The sequence below is a fragment of the Trichoderma virens genome (genome assembly GCF_000170995.1).
Source record: "Trichoderma virens Gv29-8 chromosome Unknown TRIVIscaffold_79, whole genome shotgun sequence".
NCBI classification, from domain to species: domain Eukaryota; kingdom Fungi; phylum Ascomycota; class Sordariomycetes; order Hypocreales; family Hypocreaceae; genus Trichoderma; species Trichoderma virens.
In genome coordinates this window covers 417,131-434,505 of record NW_014013670.1, presented here as the reverse complement: position 1 = coordinate 434,505, position 17,375 = coordinate 417,131, and the positions used below count along the sequence as shown (strand labels likewise).

The window sequence follows — 17,375 nt, the reverse complement described above, 5'->3', positions numbered from 1 at the left end:
TCTCGTGCATCCTGAAGGTTTGGTCGACGGTTTTGTTTTGTCCCATTTCTCGCCGTCTTTTTCTTAATAATCGCAATTGCTTGTTGTCTAGTTAAACGTCAATGTTACTCATCATCTCGCCGGACGCTTTTCGTAACTTCGACAGGGTAGCGGAAACAAATACGTGATGAAACGGTATCGTCGCCACCCCTTGATGTGATCTCGCTGTTGTTTAGGTAAATATTTTCCTGGAGGAGAAATATTTGATCTGGGGAATAGGTCTTAAGGGAGCTGACATAACAACCGTAGGAACTAGGCAGCCATGTTGTGAGCTGCATTGCGCCACGTTAGGCTCTGTCTCAGGCTCTCATATTTGCATGTAAATTCACATGTACCTAGCACCACAAAGTGTCTTAATCTCACAGACAGAATCCTGTCTACCCACCGTCTCGTTTATCTTCAGTCGTTGACAAACACTCTTGGTGATTTTTAAATTTTTGCCACCTAGGCCTAGTTCATGACTGATCCATATTCGCCATCTTAGCAGGCACTCCCTCGGCTTTTAGTTACTCCTCAGTCGCAGCTCTTGGCTTCGCCGACAGGTTTTTCTACATATAGTATAGCTGCCCAGGTTGCAAAATATTTTAGCCCTCTAGTTATCATTCTTTCTCCGCAGGCCAATGATGAGAGCGCAAAATTCAAGCGGTAGCGACTACCACCGGAAGGAGGGGTTTGCGCAGGTTGCAAGATGGATTGCATTTGACCCGGATAGCGAATCATTCATTTACCGCAAGTTTGATGAGCTTGCGGCTCGAAATTTGCTATACCTACAATCTGAACTTCTCGTTCTTGAAAAGCAACTCGATCAAACAGATAAAAACGACGCCGAAAGCGACGATATGGGCCTGGCAGACACTATTATGACATGGGAAACACTAGAGCGGCAGTACAAGAATGGTAATGAGGAAGCACGAATCCGCATGAACCTAATTGTAAAGATGCGGGATAAATTAAAAGAATATCGTGCGTTTTCAGACCAATACTTCATGTACCCAAAACATCAACTAATTGCTATTCAGACGAAGCGCTTTTATTACAAAGTGAGATAGCAAAATTGAAGCGACCCTCCAAGCGTGTTCTTACTGCATATCGAGAATGGTTCAACAAACCACGCCCTGCTCTTGGTGGACTCTCAAAAACTTTTTTGGATGACCCAAATGATCTTGTCGGTCTTCATTCGTTAGAAACCGACTATCTATCCATCTTCTTAAGGCGATACTGGCCTATCAAGGCAAGCAATCTTATCCAAACCCATGAAAAGTCTGCTAATGGTCTGATAGGAAGAGATCTCTTTGGATAACCGTTGCAGTGTTGGACGATATCATGAGAAATCCATTGCTGCAGCAACTGCCATCATTAGCATTCTTGTAGCTGCACTCCTGTTAGTCGGCTCCATCACAGGTCTCTATTTCGTCACTAGTGATGCCTCTAAGCTCGGCATGATTGCTGCGTTCACGGCGTTGTTTGCCTTGAGCGTTGGCCTTATGACCAGTGCAAAAAGAGCCGAGATATTTGCATCTACAGCAGCGTAAGTCATCTCGGCAATTGTAATTCCACTTAATACTCACTAGATTTTACTTAGGTATGCGGCCGTACTCGTGGTGTTTGTGAGCGGAAGCATCTCAAGCTCTACAAGTTTACCCACAACATGAACACCCGTTGATTGACAGTGTGCCGATAAGGCTAAATCTATGCTTTATCATATGCCTATTTTTCGGGCGTTACGCCACAACACAAGCGTCACGCCTCTTCCAGGCACAGAACGTTGACGAGTCGTGGTAATTGTCGGAGATGGCCAATCATAACAACTGCCATATGACTACGAATGTTCGTACTGCCCCAAATCAGTGAATTCTCTTCCTTTACCCCTGCCCCGGCTGATATAAGCTTCTCTCAAATCGAGGCTGGCTGAACCCAATCGAGCCTTGGGCGGTATTCGGGTTTAACCCGACTCATGAACAACACGACTGCTATAACCGCTAGTATCATTACTAGCACAAGTCAGACGCTTAGTAGAGCCCCACGGAAATATCTTCTTCATGTTTTGCTGCTATACGCTACTCCGTATCCAGTCTACTGGCCGACATTTCGGTTTGGCCCACACGTGCCGTGCGTCTTGATTGGGAGAGATCGAGGTCTAGATTGATCCAGGAACGCTCGGGACGGCTCCTGTCAAAGCTGCCTTGAGGTCTTCATAGGCCACCATCTTTAATATGTCTAAGTTCAGTCCCTCTGTGGGGAAACGGGCCTTCAGCTCGGCCAGCGTCAATGTGACGTTCCCCAAACTGTCACAAACTTATGGGACCTATCAATAGTCTTGGCGCTATCCTCACGATGGCCTCAAAAAACAACTTATTTTATCAATAGTTTCAATGCTACTCTCGGAATGGCATCATGGATATGACCTTGACCCATGGCCAGACATGTAACTCTGCGCCTTATTGAGCGGCTTCTACGGAACATGGCCGGGCGAAGTTTCCCTTGATATACGAAGGGCTTAAATCCATCTACTCCCTCGAGAGGGGCCCAAGCAGATCTAGTTCGTTACTCAATCCAACGACGGCTTCCGGTCTTGGGAATCACCGGAACTGCTCGGCAATATGCGCCTTCTCCTCGCTGGCGCTTCCGCGCTTCTGCTTCTGGCGACAGAGGCTGCTAGCCATGCCATCCCGGTGGCTGAAAGCAACGAGATAGCTGTACGATCTCAGACCTTCCGTGCAAACAACGGCGTTCAGTTCTCTGTTGAGACTGGCTTTGACCACCATGGAGGAGATTACAAATCCGTTACCGCCAGCAGCCTTCACGACTGTATCAATGTCTGCTCAACTCAAGCTTCGTGTCGAGCCGTCTCCTATTCTGGCAAGACATGTTGACTGAAGTCTTCCGTCAATGCCGCTGTCATCAATAGCAAAGTGACTGGTGCAGTCCGTGTGCAGTATGTACCAACCCCGATTACTTGTCCGGTAGATGGTAGCAGTCGGGTGAAGATGGCAGATGGGCGATACTTCACTATTCAGTGTGGAGTTAACCATCTCCATGGCGACATCGAGTCTATCCAAACGCTGGACTTTGCTAACTGCATCCTCCTCTGCGATGAGGCCAAGGGCTGTGTCGCTGCTAGCTGGCGGTCTGGAACCTGTTATCTGAAGAAATCTTTGCAATCGGGAGTTGCTGGCACTGGAGCCAGCACTACTGTGTTGACCGCGTTGTTGCCAGCCGATCCAGTTTTCTGCCCGGGCCCAAGCGGCCAGCAGGTTAAGGAGACCAGCGGTAGAACCTTTACCGTCTCCAGTAATACTGATCATCCTGGCAGTGACTTGAGGAACAAGCTACTGGCTAACTTTGGAGACTGCATTGCCTGGTGTGACGAGACCACCGGCTGGTTGCCTCTGTCTATCATGACGGCCGATCTGAAGAGCAAGCTCACAGCTTCTACAACGCGAACAAACAGCCAATTTGCCGTGCTAAACTCCGTACTAAGCCCACCACCTTCACTCTGCCCGGGTCAGAATGGCAAGCAGATCAAGGAACCAAGCGGTCGAAGCTTTACCGTCGCTTGCAATGTGGACCGCGCCGGTGCTGACATGGCGTCAAAGAAGCTCAACAACTTCAACAGTTGCATCACATGGTGTGATCAGACCAGCGGATGTATTGCTGCTGCCTATCACGATGGCGAATGCTGGCTGAAGAAAACACTCTCGCCATCTTCTCCACGCGCAAACGGGCAGATTGCCGTGTTGAGCAGCAAGCTACCGCAGACGTCAACCCACACTACATCTACTTCTACTAGAAAGACTACATCCACATCCACAACGAAGACCACATCGACATCTACCACGAAGACTACATCATCGACTACTACAGCTTCGACTACCTCGACTAGTCCCCAGTCTTCCCAGGTTTCCACTAGTGCTACTACCTCTAGCAATGTTTCTACCAGCTTCTCTAGCGATACCACTATCAGCCTCCCTAGTGATACTTCTACTAGCTCCTCTGGTACGACCTCTGCTGCGACTTCTGCTCCATCTGAGACCACGACTCCGTCAACACCTACGACTGACTCCAACTGGGGCAGCTCAACAAGTACCACAGATGCTCCAACAACCGCCTCAGATACCACATCGTCAAGTTCTGTTCAGACTACTACCGGCTCTCCAGCTCCCAGCGGTACCGCCCAAATTCCACCTGGCCCCCTCACGCTCCCAGCTCAGCCAACTGTGACTCTTCGTCCGCTGGCGCCTCCAAACGTCGATGTTGCAAGCACCGAGGTTATCACACCGAAGGAAGTTTCCTAGCTTTGGTTTGGGGGCACATCACTAGGATCGAATGATCCGAATGCGGTCAACTCTCCCACAGTCTGTGTCAACGTGACATTCCAGTATCCTTCGGTTATACTAGATAACTCAATCAACATCCTTGACATCCACTGCGACTTAGACAAGAGTCTGTCCGCCAACTTCAATGGAGCTACAGCCTATAATGCCGCTAAAGAATCCTGGGCTGAAGCTGAGGGTAGTAGCAACACCCTGATCATAATCGCCGCTGCCTCTGGATGCAGTTCAGATGGCCACTACGTCTACTTTGTTGCTAGTCACATTAGCTTTGACGATGCAAGCAAGTCGGTGAGCTGTTCCGGCTCTATCGAGTCAGCCTCCGACATTGCCCAAGATGCCGGCGTCGACTTTGGCTCTATTGAGATATCTGTGCCCACCCTTGAGCCAAATCCTGAACTTGCGGCAGCGTATGGATGTACCGCTCCTGGTTCAAATGAGATTGACGGGTTACCAGCAATTTACTGTGGACCTGATTTCCATTATTGTCTTAATAATAAGCTGGGTTACTATTCAATTGCAGACGAAGATCTTGATGTAAGTATCTTGGTTCTCTTTTCTTTCTTTACCTTTTTTTCTTTTTCGTATTTGTCTCTCAGGCTGCAGGTACTAATTCACAGACAGGCCACCTTGGCAACCGTGCTACCTGGAACCCAAGTCAGTGACCTTCAGCACCGAGGTTTGCTTAGCAAAATTGGTTCTTTTGTTAGCCATGCCGCTACGACACTAGTTAATACAGTTAAGGATGGAGCAAAGGCTATTGGCAATGATATCGTGAGCGCTGCTACGACACTTGGAAAAGATGCTGTTTCCAACTTGAAGAACCTTGGAAATACAATCCTAGGAGCGGCTGAGAGTTTCGCAAAGGGGTTGATTGCAGCTGCAACATTCATCATCACTGGTGACTATGACCGATCGTTTGACTTTCCTGTACAAATTGCTCCACCAAACAGCACACTAGATGACTCTCCTTGGGGCGACGGCTTCAAGTTCTATACATGGACCCCCGACAAGGGCGAATACTGGAATGCTCAGAACGAGGCCATTGACAAGATTAAGGGTGTCATCATTGGCGAAGCAGATCCGGAGCCCAGCGTTGAGCTTTGGTGCGTCGATTGCCATGCCAATGGCAAACTTAAGCTGGTTGGTAGCGCCTCTTTCTCCATCTTGAAGGGCCTCACCAAAGCCCAGCTATCCATGGATGGAAATTTGGATGTTGGGCTGTATCTCGGCATGAATGCCTTTGCTCAATGGAACCCCAAGGAGGAGTATGACTTCCTGTCCGTAGGTCTGCCTGGGCTGTCAATCCCTGATATTCTCACCATTGGTCCTGTGCTGTCCCTTGGAGTATCTGTGGATTTGGATGTCAGCGCTGTTGGACAGTATCTAGTTGGCGCTGATATGGAATGGACTCAGCTTTCAGCTAAATTAGATGTCCTCAACCCTCGTAGCTCTTCCAAGTCAGGCTGGACACCAAACATCCGCGACACAGTTCAGGCCGACGGCAGCTTGACCATCAACTCTACTCTTGGACTTCCTGTTAGCCTTGGTTTTGGCCTTAATATCCTCAATGGCAAATACGAGAAGGAGATTAAGCTTGTCGATACCCCTGGTGTTCGTGCCAGCAGTAAGTCACCCATATCTTCCTTTCTTTTTGTCAACCTCGGTATATTCTCGTCAAATCGATCGCAGACTAACAATGATGACTTTCTTTCTCTCTGTATAGTGGAATACGACTTCACCAACGAGGTCAACAACGGCGAAGTCAACACCGATCCCGAGGATAGCTGTTGCGGAATTCACTGGAGTGTTGGGATAGTGAATACTGTTACTCTGGATCTCTCTGATATTGGCCAGGGAAAATACAGGCTGGACGAATATAATGCTCCTGTCTTTGCTTCTGGCTGCATCGGCAAGAGTCTCACTATCGCACCTCCTTCAACTACTGTTTCTGCTCCAACTGGCGGCACCACATCTGTCCCCCCTAGCGGTCCAAATTGTGCCTCTCTCACCTGTGCAAACGACGATGGCAAGTTTTGTACTGCAAGTGGAACAACATTCCAGCTCAACTGCTACTCGATATATGCGTCAACCCTTGAGAGGGCCTTCAAGTTTAACAGCGCCGATGCCTGCGCAAACTCTTGCGCGACTGATAGCAGTTGTGTTGGCGTCAACTTCATCTTCAATCAACTCAACTTTATTTTGCCTGACTGTCTTCAATACTCTAACGGGCTACCCAGCTCACCTGCGCCTGTTTCTCTTATCGGAAGCTTTAGAAAGGTGTCATCGCCGCACAAGCGAGTTGAACTTGTCCAATGCGCAACGACGGTGGCCACCAGTGCTTCTGCCAGCGGTACTGCCAACGCAAAGATTCTTGTTAAGGATACACTCACTCTCACGCCTACTGCTTCTGCATCTTCTACAGCCACTTCAACTGAAGTCACTTCCATGGCTTCCACTACGACTTCTCTTACAGCCACTTCAACTGATGCCACTGCAATCAGCACCACCACAAGCTCCCCAGATTCAGATCACGTCACTGCCCCTATCACCATCCGCGATGCAACTGGCCAGCTGCTGATCAACCCCCATGTAAACGGTAGTTCTGTATCAATGAATAGCCTGACCGACGGCACCACCTTCACGGCGGATCTTACCAGTTCCCTAGTGTATGGTGACTCGGCCGGTCGAATTTTGTACTACTTTCCCAGCACTATCTCTGCTGTAGGCGCTTCACGTCTGCGATTGGGCACTTGGGACGCCATTCCCATCGGTGCTGAGATGATCATGTTGTTCCCTACAGTTACTGACACGGGAGTGACGGTTCTTGTGGCCATGGACAGCACTCAACACATCTTTTATCCCTTTCTCTGCGATATCGAAGGCCAACTAAACAAAATCTTCCTCGTTTCTGATGCAACAACCGGTGCGTCTAAGCTGATGGATTCCGACTTGACATACACCGTTATTGGCGGTGTTGCCCGGTCGTGCGTCTCGCTCGCCATGGTAGCCAAGGATCTGCCCGGTTGGAATTCCACCAAGGCTACGCCTACACAGTAACCACAGAACTGGAGGTGGTGTTTTAAAAGCGTTGTAGAAATTTTTATTATTTGTATTATAGAATAGACAGTTTAATATATAAATCTTCCTTTCGCTCTGCGTGTTGCGATGGACTCTTTCTGCCTGTCTGATTGTCTCTGGTTGGCCTTCGCTGCGGCTTCCTGCTCACCATGGATTCTATATCTGATTTGGGTTATACTCGAAGTTTCGGGTGTGGTTCATTTTCGTCCAATAGTAATCGTGCATGTGGTCTAACGTCTGGTGTCTCCAATCACCTTCACGAGACCAAAAAGCTGATATCAGGCTTCAGCTGCTTCCCCGCCCCCACCTCAAACTTCAGTTCAACTTTGAGTTCTTCGCGCCGTCGCTTGCATAACACAATCTAATTGATCAAAATGTCTGGACTCGAGGCCTTATCGATGGCCTGCAGCGTTATGCAGGTCATCTCCTTTACTAAAGAAGTCCTAACCCTCTGCAAGGATGTCTACGACGGTCGCCCGACGACTGACAGTCAGATGGAAGAAAACACTGCATCCATTCAGAGTTTATTAATTGAGATGAATCGTCATTCTGGCTCTATTAAACAGCAGACGAAGGAGGAAAAAGAACTCCACGCAATCGCTCAGAAATGCAACAAAGCCGCACAAGAGCTACAAAAAGAGATACAAGAAATCACTCAGCACCACGAGCCTGGTGATTGGGTGAAGGCGATGATTGCCGTATACACAGCCAAAAGTCGCAAAAGAAAAGTCGCAGAACTCTATGACCGATTTTGCAAATACCAGAAGACTTTAGAGGCGCATATTCTGTTCCGTTTATGGTAAGCCTAGTGTTCAATCACCATCGTTTCTAATTGTGCCTTTGTATTTTAGCAAACTCACACAACACTCTATGCAGCTCGAAGGCCGATGCTGTAGAGATTCAGCAGCGTGAGGGCTTTGCCAATCTTTCGGATACCATGAAACATTTTATTTCCCAACTTGCAGCGGGTCACACAGAAATAGCCAATCTTATTGCTCGTGACGGCAATCAGACAAGGCAACAGATCCGAAAATCCGAAGCTCGTGTGAAACAATCCATTATTGATATCCACTCTGCGGTAGAATATGAAGCAATGAAATCTTCCCTCCTTCGCAGCTTGAAATACGAATCTATGAATTCCCGGCGCACTGAGCTCAAACCTGCCCACGAAGCAACTTACGTTTCGATATTTGAGTCACTTGATCAAGACGAAAACTCCACTTCAAGCTCAGCAGCCGCTTGGAGGAATTTTGTTCAATGGCTTCAATCCGATAAACGAGTATTCTGGATTCAAGGAAAGCCTGGCTCAGGAAAGAGCACGCTTATGAAGTTTCTCCTTCAGCATAAGAACACGCAGAGAGGGGTTGACAAATGGAATACCAATACGCTAATTATATCACACTTTTTCTGGAAGCCCGGAAATATCCTGCAGAAGAATCTCAAGGGACTGTTATGTTCTTTAACTCACCAGCTATTATCCAGCGAACATAATCTTGTTGACCATGTGTTGTCACAATTTCTCTTTGCTGAACACAAAGAAACAATAGGAGACTGGGAAATTTTAGAGCTAAAAACCATCTTTCATTCCATGTTGATCCAGTGCAAAAGATCGATATTTTTTCTAATTGATGGACTTGACGAAGCGACTGAGACTGAGACTGAGGAAATTTTCCAATTTTTAGATTCTCTGATTGACCTACCTAATGCCAAGCTCTGCATTTCTAGTCGGGGTGAGGACATCTTTCTGCGAAAATTCTCCGTGTATGACGGATTCAAACTCCACGAGTTGACCAGGGATGACATGCTACAGCTTGCATCGATAGGCATTCCTATACCTGATGAGAGATACCAATCAGGTTTCCTAAAGGACTTAAGAAATATGCTTGTTGAAAAAGCCGAGGGAATATATCTCTGGCTCGTCATAGCACTTGAAAGTGTGAAGAGAGGCCTTCGAAACAATGATGCGCAACATGAAATACGCTTACGATTATCAAAATTGCCATCCAAACTTGAAGAGCTCTTTGCGGACATGTGGAGTAGACTTGGAGAAGACAAAGACATATACCAAAAGGAAGCGGCACGATATTTCAGTTTGCTTATTTTGAATCAGTCATTTTTGGACAAGTATAGCCAATGCTATGACAGCGACATCGACTGGCGCCTGAGTTCCTTTCAACTTACGCTCGCCACAAATGACAAGATGAAGGCAAACATCTTGAACAAATCATACCAGTTGCCAGTTTCAGAGTTAAACAAGAACTGTGCGAATACAACAAAGGGCATCTCTATCAAAACTGCAGGGCTCCTCGTCACTAAAAACACTAATCAATTGGGGTTTGACCCGGTATTGGAATATAATATGAAGATGAAAAGCATATTAGAACCCGAACAATTGATTCAATACCTGGAAAATAAAATAGACTTTATACACAGAACTCTATTCGACTTTTTGAAGGACACCGAAGTCGGAAAAAGCATATTAGCACAAAGCCAGACACATCGCCTTGATGTAGACCTGGCAAGTATTATTCTCTGCCAACTTCGTTCGCTTCAATATCACCAAGAACTACAATCCGCCAGAAGAATACTAAGCCAAGGATTCAACGGACCGTTACATTACTTTTGCTGGTGTTTAGGCGAAATATTTGGACAAAATTCCGCGTCGGAAACCAATACGAATATTGCTTTGCTGCATATGTTTGAGGGTCTCTTCGAGGCTGGTCTTTTGCCATGGGATATCCGACCAAAATGGTATCCTCTCCCATGCCTTGAAGCTCTACTCCTTGGAAATTCTGCCTTCAATGAGTTCATACAATCGCGTGTAGATGATAAAGGCACGTCATATGCCACCCGTTTCCTAAGGGACTTTATGTTTGGAAAAGCTCTCAGATATGGCCGGGAGTGGAGTCTTTCGGATAGGGAAGAGTATGTTCTGTCTTTGGGCGGCGACATAAATTCTCTGGATATTTGTCTCTACTGTTCACCACTAGGCGGCTACACGGAACATTCTTATCCAACAAGGCCACCTGAATTTGCGGCATGTGAATCTATAATAAGCGCAGTTATAAAAGGATTATACAACCAGCTATTCATCATGGACGATATCAACTCAGTCGATACAACAACAATGCTTCATGAATGCCTGCGAGTCTTGGTAGCAGTTCTAGAACGAGCACCGAATTTAGACCAACGAACATCTTTTCTCTTGGGTATGACTTACGAAGGTGGCAAATCTTATAAAAGTTTCTTTGAAATAAGTCATCTTTTGTATACAATGGCTTCATTTGAAAAAGAAGATGAAAAGGGAATCTTACAACTGGACCCTGTTAATACAGAAAACTACGGTGCGATAATTATGGCGGAGGTGAACCTGAAACACCTTCTCGAACATTATTTCAGAATGCTTCCTACAGGTTACATAGAAAAAGAGCCCATTGTCGCTCGCGTTCGCCAGCTGACTGAAATGGATAGCAGCAAGCCTTACTCCAAAGCTCGCTTCTATGTTCAATTGTTTTGGGAAGATGGATCAAATCCCGCTTCAATGACGTGCCACCGCTTCATTAACCAAGACTTTGACATCCTGTCCAATAGCATCATCGTTGAGCCTACACTTGAATCCTTTGCCGTGTCTAGTTTAAACACCACGGGAATTAATAATCACATTCGCGAATGTGAGAGAGTTGACTTCTCTACTTTGTCCATACTGGCGGATGAGAAACTTGGCGTATGCCGTCTTGAAGACGTGGGAATTGGGCCTCCCAGTTCATCTTGAAAGTTGAGCATATATATTGTAGAATAGCAGAGGAGGAACATAAAATGCTACTGCATTCAATATAGCAAATGCTTACTCTAAGCGATGATCATTTTGAAGGGATATATCAACTTTTACATTTACAGATGGATTACTAAATATTCTGCTTTCCGTTTCATCCATTCCTTATCTACATTTAACTAGGATAAGTGCTTCTAGTCTTATAAGGTCCATGCCCTCCAGAATTTGTCATCAACCAAGCATCTAGTAAGAGTCCCCGTCTGCAGGAGTAATCACTTCATTCAGCAGCCCTACAAACCTAGCAATACAGTTAGTGAGACGTTGCCATTATGCTCCCTATTCCCTTTATCCTGTGTTGTGTGTACTGGCAGTAGCCGTGATAGCACCAGGCATGACTCGGAGCAATCAGGGCGGTACTTAGAAGCCTATTGCTTAGAATCATCGCCCTCTTCTCTTTTCACTAGTGTCATAAAGAATTGACTAAGTTGCATATTTAACCGGTATCAAAATCTTTAAACAACTTATTCTTGGTAATTTATCGCGACTTCGATGTGCCTTCATGCAACCTGGCAACAGAGAGATGAACTTCTTGATGCAGCAATGAGTTGAGTTAATTTAGCGTAGTACTGGCAAAAAAGCAGCCGTCCCTTGCATTGGAGGTCGTGATACCTAAGTCGTCGGCCAAATAGATAGAGCTCAAGCGTACAGGTTAGTTCATATTTGCTATAACAAGATTGGCGACAGATATGAATAGATTTCAGACTCAGGCAATAGAGCATACAATCAAGCCGACGAAACAGTTTCTATCTTGAAATGGTTCCACTATCTGATCTTATTTATCTCACTATGCAGATACGACAAAGTGAAAATACGCAATCCCCACCCATAGATTGTGTATCTGAGTTTAGTGTTTCTACAAAGTTTGCTTCTCTGCGATCTTCCTTTCCACATCTAGCAACTGCTTGATAGCATCGCCCATCGTATCCTTCAATGGTAGGTATTTAAAGCCCAAGTCTCTCTCCACTTTTGATCCGTCAACACCATAAGTCACAGATCTCCATGCTCCATCGCTCATGGAACCAGGCGATCCTGCCGGTATCCTACTTCTGTCAGGTTCTTCCAATGCCTCACGAGCAGCATCTGCAGCTGTCTGCCAGTCAAAGTGCTTCGCAAGGAGGTAGCGCTGCCCGGCGGCTTTGGGCGTCTCAAAAGCGGCCAGTAATGCCTCTGCGACATTCCTCACGTCGACTGCCCCAGCATAGTCTGGAGGAGGTACAGCCGGAGCGTCAACCAGCGCCCAGACACGCGCGGTGGTTGGTTTGAGGCCCGTGAGACTCGTGATAGGATAAAAGTCTGGACCGTAGATCACAGAAGGATTGACAGAGACAAATGAGAATGCTGGTTTGGTGTCTTCGCTTTCCATAAATTCCCACATGCTTTTTTCAGCCAGGGCTTTGCTAGCGCAATACACTGAAAGAGGATCAGCTTCAGCAGCCTCGTCATAAGTCATCGGGTTCCAGTCTTTCTCCGTGTACGTATAACCAGGTCGTAGGCCTTGCGAAACATCCAGCAATGCTGCCATGGAAGAGGTATTCACGACACGCTGCACGGAAGGACCAAACATCTTGGCTGCTTCAATGATCGACCTCGCACCGTTAATCGCGGGGTCGAGCATGTCACGTCTGTTATCCTCTGGACTGAGGTGGACAGGCGAAGCAAGATGGATAACACCCGTTACAGCATCATCGGCAAACGCGTCTCTGAAGAACTCCGCGTTGGTGATATCCTTGATGGAAGCAAAAGATAACTGCGAGCTATAATTGGGAAAGGCAGAGAGAATCTTTTCCCTGGCCGATTCGGATCGAACGCAAGCTCGAACGTTGTAGCCTTTGGTCAAGGCTTGGTGGATAACATGGCCTGCGACATAACCTGTCGCGCCTGTGACAAGAAGAGTGTGATCGGAAGGAGCCATCTTTTTAAGCTCGTGAGGAGATATCAACTAAAGGACTTTGTGCTAGTTCAATGTTCGTGGAGAGTGGTTTTGTGATGATTCACCTACAGAAGGATATATTTATATTTAGAGAAGATTCAATGGTCCGGACTTAGGCCCAAGTCATTGATCTTATCTCCTTCACAGGAGGTTGCTTAATGGTATTATTCTGGTTTTCGGATATTTTCCTAGCTCTTGGGAATGTCTAACTCCTCCTTGGCAGCTTTTTTTTATCCCAAGAATCACCTATCTCCTGGTAGATCCACCTCGTGCAACAAACCCCCATTTCTTCCACTACGCTTATTATTCGTGCAAAATATCACAGTATTTTTCTTGCTTTCAAAGAAAGCAACATGCAATTCTCTTTACCTCTCTACTACTTGACTTGATGATTGTTCAGTTTGCACGCTTTGGATAAGGTTATGGCAATAAAGACCAATTGCTATTGTGCTCTTAGCCCGTGCTGTCATTATGAGGGGTTATATCTTTCAAAAAATCGACTCTATGCAAGTCTCCTACGTATCGTAGCACAAATATGAAACTAAACGGAGCAATGGTCGCTTTATTCCATCGGATTTAGAGAATCAGTCCTGCGTCAACAGGCGACGATGAATCATGGTACAACATGATAGACCCACTATGAAGAAGTTTAATAGTCGTATGCCCAAAAAGGAATACGGGCCGGCATTTTAGGTGGTGGCCGGCAAAGGCCGCTTTCTTTATCATAGCCTTCTATCCGTATTTAAATCTGCTTTAACAGATGACGGAGAATCACGGGAAAACGTGATTAGTTCTTTAATCGTATACCAAAAAGGGAATACCCGGGCGAATATATGCCATGTGAATTCTTGACGGCGCAACACTTCAAGTGCGCCGCACAGCACATGGCAGGGCTTATTGTAATAGGATGTGAGATATACTTTTAGGATAGAGGCCAAGCCTCTAAACTTGTCGTTCGAGGTGTAGTGCATGGCAGCAGCCCTAAGCGGGCACTGAGGAAGAAAAAAATTTGACGTGATCATGTTTTGCCATCAACCAGGGCGTATGAGTTGTGCAGTCGATATGGTGTACCGCAAGCCGTGGCTTGGCGCCTGGTCTGCTGTATCCAGTAGATTTTGCAGGAAGTACCTTGGAGCGTGCATGACGGATTCGTCAATTAGGGAATTTCCTCCGAGGACTCGTTGAACAACTCTCCAAGTTGAATAACGCACAGGCTATCATCCGATCCGATGTAGCGCTTGCGGCTAAAGAAGTACTAATGGCAAGCAGGAATCTGTCACAGTGGTACATGCCACGCCGCCAGCAAGAAGATGTCGTCGCCTAGATACTCCTCAAGCTCCACTGTAACACATGGGGGTATGGAGTTTTCGTTTATCAGGGGGACAGTAATCGTTAGTCTTGACGCCATTGTCGACCTGACTTGCATCGGAGGACTTTAGGAGTATCATTCGGCCGAGTCGCATCAAGCGTGCTGAGTATATGTGCCAACAGACTTGAAATCAATCTTGAACCCTCTATAAGGTCAAGAGTCTTGCCCTCGTCAGAAGAGTTTTGGTAACAGGCGGATTTTATGTTGAAAAGAAGAAAAGCACCGAAAGTCTAGTCACCATTCGTGCCCAAATTGCATCAAATCGATCCCGCATATTGACCCAGGCCCCTTCATATCCTTGATCCTCCGGCACCATTCCAACTCCCTGGCGAGGCCGCGGCGACGGAAGTATCGACGCAAGGTCCATTGCGTGGAGCACGTCGCCTGGATCCCAAAGAGACCGTTCTCCATGCGGCAGCAAAACTCGATGCTCTGACAGAGCATGCGAGCCAGCCTGTCTGCGTCTGCCCATTTTGAGAAGTCGTCCGGTGGTAGTGAAGAGATGCTGACACCGTTTGGTTTGGTGGATTTCAGCTCTTCAAGGAGCAAGGCGGTCTCAAGGATGTGTAGCATGAATGTGGAGCAAAACATCCATACACTAGCATTGCCCATTGATGAAAACATCAGCGCAAATGGAAACAGCTTATCTGCGTATCCCTCGTCGGCCGGGTTATCCATCCTGGACATGACAGACCAATACAAGGGATCGTGTTCGCGCTGGCGAAGGTGCCGCCAAGTGTCGAGCTCTTGAAACTTTTGCATGAGGAGGGTGTTGTACTGCGAGGCCTCCAAGGGCTTGTTGCTGCCTGAGAGGAGTGCATAGGCTTCTTGCAGCATAGATGGGACATCGACGACTAAATGCATCAGTCGGACAAAGGACCCGTCGGAACCAGAAGGACCGATGAGAAATCGCCACCTGTTTGGTTCAAGGCTGAGGGAACGCCTTTGTATCAGCCCTTGAATGACCTAGTAGGGAGGTCAGCGTCAGCGGGAGAATCGACATGATGGTGATTTTGGCGATTATATAGTTACACCTACGCATATGAGGCACAATCGCACGCATAAGCTTCGCCATCTTACTGTGACCTGCTCCGGCACGCCGCGATGGCGAAGGAGCTCGGATATGCCCTGCGCGTGGGCACTCCAGCTTGTGTTTGTGGGGAAAACAAACAGCTGCATACTCCAAGTAAGCTGCATACTCTACTAATATACTCTCAAGTTGGAAGCGTACCTCACATGTCGTTAAGACCACGATGGCTGCCAGTGTCTCGTCACTGTTCCTTGCCCGCCGAAGGTCCAAATCCTCGATAACCTTGTTGAGGGCGTGATTGTAGATTTGGCACGTTTCGTCCTGAGACAAGTACGAATCACCGGACAAGCAGACCTGGACGGCGCAAAAGGCGACAAGAGAGTGGTCGAGGGCGTCACTTGGAGCTTGCATCTGGCACACAGCCTTGATCCAGTGCGAGGGGGTCGGTTCGCTGCTGTTGTGGCATGGGTTGATATGTGGATGGGGGAGGTAAATGCCCTGAAGGACGCGCAGAGCCTGGGATCTGAAATTTGTCGTGTCATAGAATGGCTGGCAGAGCTGGGAGCGGAGCTGATTGACAATTTGAAGCCATTCTGAGGATGGAGAGCGCTGTTGGCGTTGGTATAGCTGGGTGTCGGATATGACGGAGAGGGCGGTCACATTGGGATGGTCTGGGGTTCTGTTGACCCAGAGAACGGCCTGTTCGTAGCCCTGGCATGCAATCCCAGCCTTGACACATCGCAAGCAGCAAGGCAATGTCAAGTCGCACTGAAGAGGGTCGAGTTAGATCTTGATGTGGACGGGATACATATGTAGGGAGTGTCTGACCGGTGGGCACTGACCTTGACACGACGCCTCTTACAGTCCAGGCAAGCCTTTGACTTTCCCGGTATTCCGACCATGGCTTGGACCGCAGAGGCGATTCGTAATGTGTTTGTCGTATCATGTCACGGTAATGGCCGCATCGTGTCATGGCAATGAATGTGTTGAGAGATGTAAGTGAGCCTGGTGGGCCGTCATCCTGTTAAGTCATTTAGCAACTGGAGCCGCGGAGAGTTTGCTTAGACACGCTAGACTCAACACGGTACCAAGGAGCGAGGGGATTCGACAAGGATGTTGGATTTATTTCCGTCTCTCAGAAAAATAAAGACAGGAAAAGTCCTTGGGTTCTGCATCTCATAGCGGATACGTCATTCGGCGGCACCAGGCGGTTTAAACCAGATTCGGCACCATCGCTCGAGATGCGCGACAGGGAACACCGCTCTTTGACACTGGCGGTTCTCCAGACTGGAGATGTGGACGTAGGAAGGCGATGAATGCCCAGATATATAAAGGACGCGACATTTTTGATTTGAGACACGGAAAGACAGATAAAGGGGCTCACTCTGGATGTATATATCTCACAACCACGGAGTATAGGCTCGCTCCATTCGCCTTTCCATGACTGCCGCCGCAATGGCGTCTCCAGCGGACGATACAAAGCACCCATCGTCCTCAAACCAAACGCTTCAAGAACAATACCACCAGCTGCAGGATGTTACCACAGATGTCGAAAAGGCGCCGCAACAGCAGCAGGAACAGCAAGATGCCTCCACAGGCCCCGACTTTGGCCCTCCACCCGATGGCGGTATGGAGGCATGGCTAGTCGTTTTGGGGGGGTTCTGCTCCGTGTTTGCGAGTTTCGGATGGATCAATTGTGTGTGCTAAGAAAAATAAACACCACTCAAGCTGTCAGTGTACTAACTAAGTCGTGTAGGTATCGG

General features: G+C 47.5%; 6 protein-coding genes across 6 annotated transcripts; 4 read left to right on the top strand and 2 right to left on the bottom strand.

Moving 5' to 3' along the window:
* Positions 1 to 662: 662 nt before the first annotated feature.
* On the top strand, positions 663 to 1,691 carry TRIVIDRAFT_223886 (uncharacterized protein; the record flags this gene model as incomplete). Its single annotated transcript, XM_014099289.1, has 4 exons — positions 663 to 1,002; positions 1,059 to 1,204; positions 1,320 to 1,567; positions 1,622 to 1,691. 4 exons carry the CDS (start codon positions 663 to 665, stop codon positions 1,689 to 1,691), a joined length of 804 nt encoding a protein of 267 aa, XP_013954764.1.
* Positions 1,692 to 2,639: 948 nt separating this feature from the next.
* TRIVIDRAFT_223885 (uncharacterized protein) lies at positions 2,640 to 7,430 on the top strand (the record flags this gene model as incomplete). The annotated part of the gene is made up of 5 exons (XM_014099288.1): positions 2,640 to 2,855; positions 2,919 to 4,307; positions 4,419 to 4,907; positions 4,995 to 5,997; positions 6,097 to 7,430. The coding sequence occupies 5 exons, from the start codon at positions 2,640 to 2,642 to the stop codon at positions 7,428 to 7,430; spliced, it is 4,431 nt and encodes a 1,476-aa protein (XP_013954763.1).
* A 395-nt stretch (positions 7,431 to 7,825) lies between these two features.
* TRIVIDRAFT_202804 (uncharacterized protein) lies at positions 7,826 to 10,481 on the top strand (the record flags this gene model as incomplete). The annotated part of the gene is made up of 3 exons (XM_014099287.1): positions 7,826 to 8,250; positions 8,328 to 10,376; positions 10,442 to 10,481. The coding sequence occupies 3 exons, from the start codon at positions 7,826 to 7,828 to the stop codon at positions 10,479 to 10,481; spliced, it is 2,514 nt and encodes an 837-aa protein (XP_013954762.1).
* A 64-nt stretch (positions 10,482 to 10,545) lies between these two features.
* TRIVIDRAFT_69091 (uncharacterized protein) lies at positions 10,546 to 11,311 on the top strand (the record flags this gene model as incomplete). Its single annotated transcript, XM_014099286.1, has 3 exons — positions 10,546 to 10,660; positions 10,874 to 11,122; positions 11,289 to 11,311. 3 exons carry the CDS (start codon positions 10,546 to 10,548, stop codon positions 11,309 to 11,311), a joined length of 387 nt encoding a protein of 128 aa, XP_013954761.1.
* Positions 11,312 to 12,166: 855 nt separating this feature from the next.
* Positions 12,167 to 13,192, bottom strand: TRIVIDRAFT_16279 (uncharacterized protein; the record flags this gene model as incomplete). The annotated part of the gene is made up of 1 exon (XM_014099154.1): positions 12,167 to 13,192. A coding segment is annotated over one exon (1,026 nt), but the record flags the coding sequence as incomplete, so codon positions are not given.
* A 1,624-nt stretch (positions 13,193 to 14,816) lies between these two features.
* TRIVIDRAFT_192788 (uncharacterized protein) lies at positions 14,817 to 16,514 on the bottom strand (the record flags this gene model as incomplete). The annotated part of the gene is made up of 4 exons (XM_014099285.1): positions 14,817 to 15,548; positions 15,621 to 15,755; positions 15,814 to 16,380; positions 16,455 to 16,514. The coding sequence occupies 4 exons, from the start codon at positions 16,512 to 16,514 to the stop codon at positions 14,817 to 14,819; spliced, it is 1,494 nt and encodes a 497-aa protein (XP_013954760.1).
* Between the last annotated feature and the right edge of the window lie 861 nt (positions 16,515 to 17,375).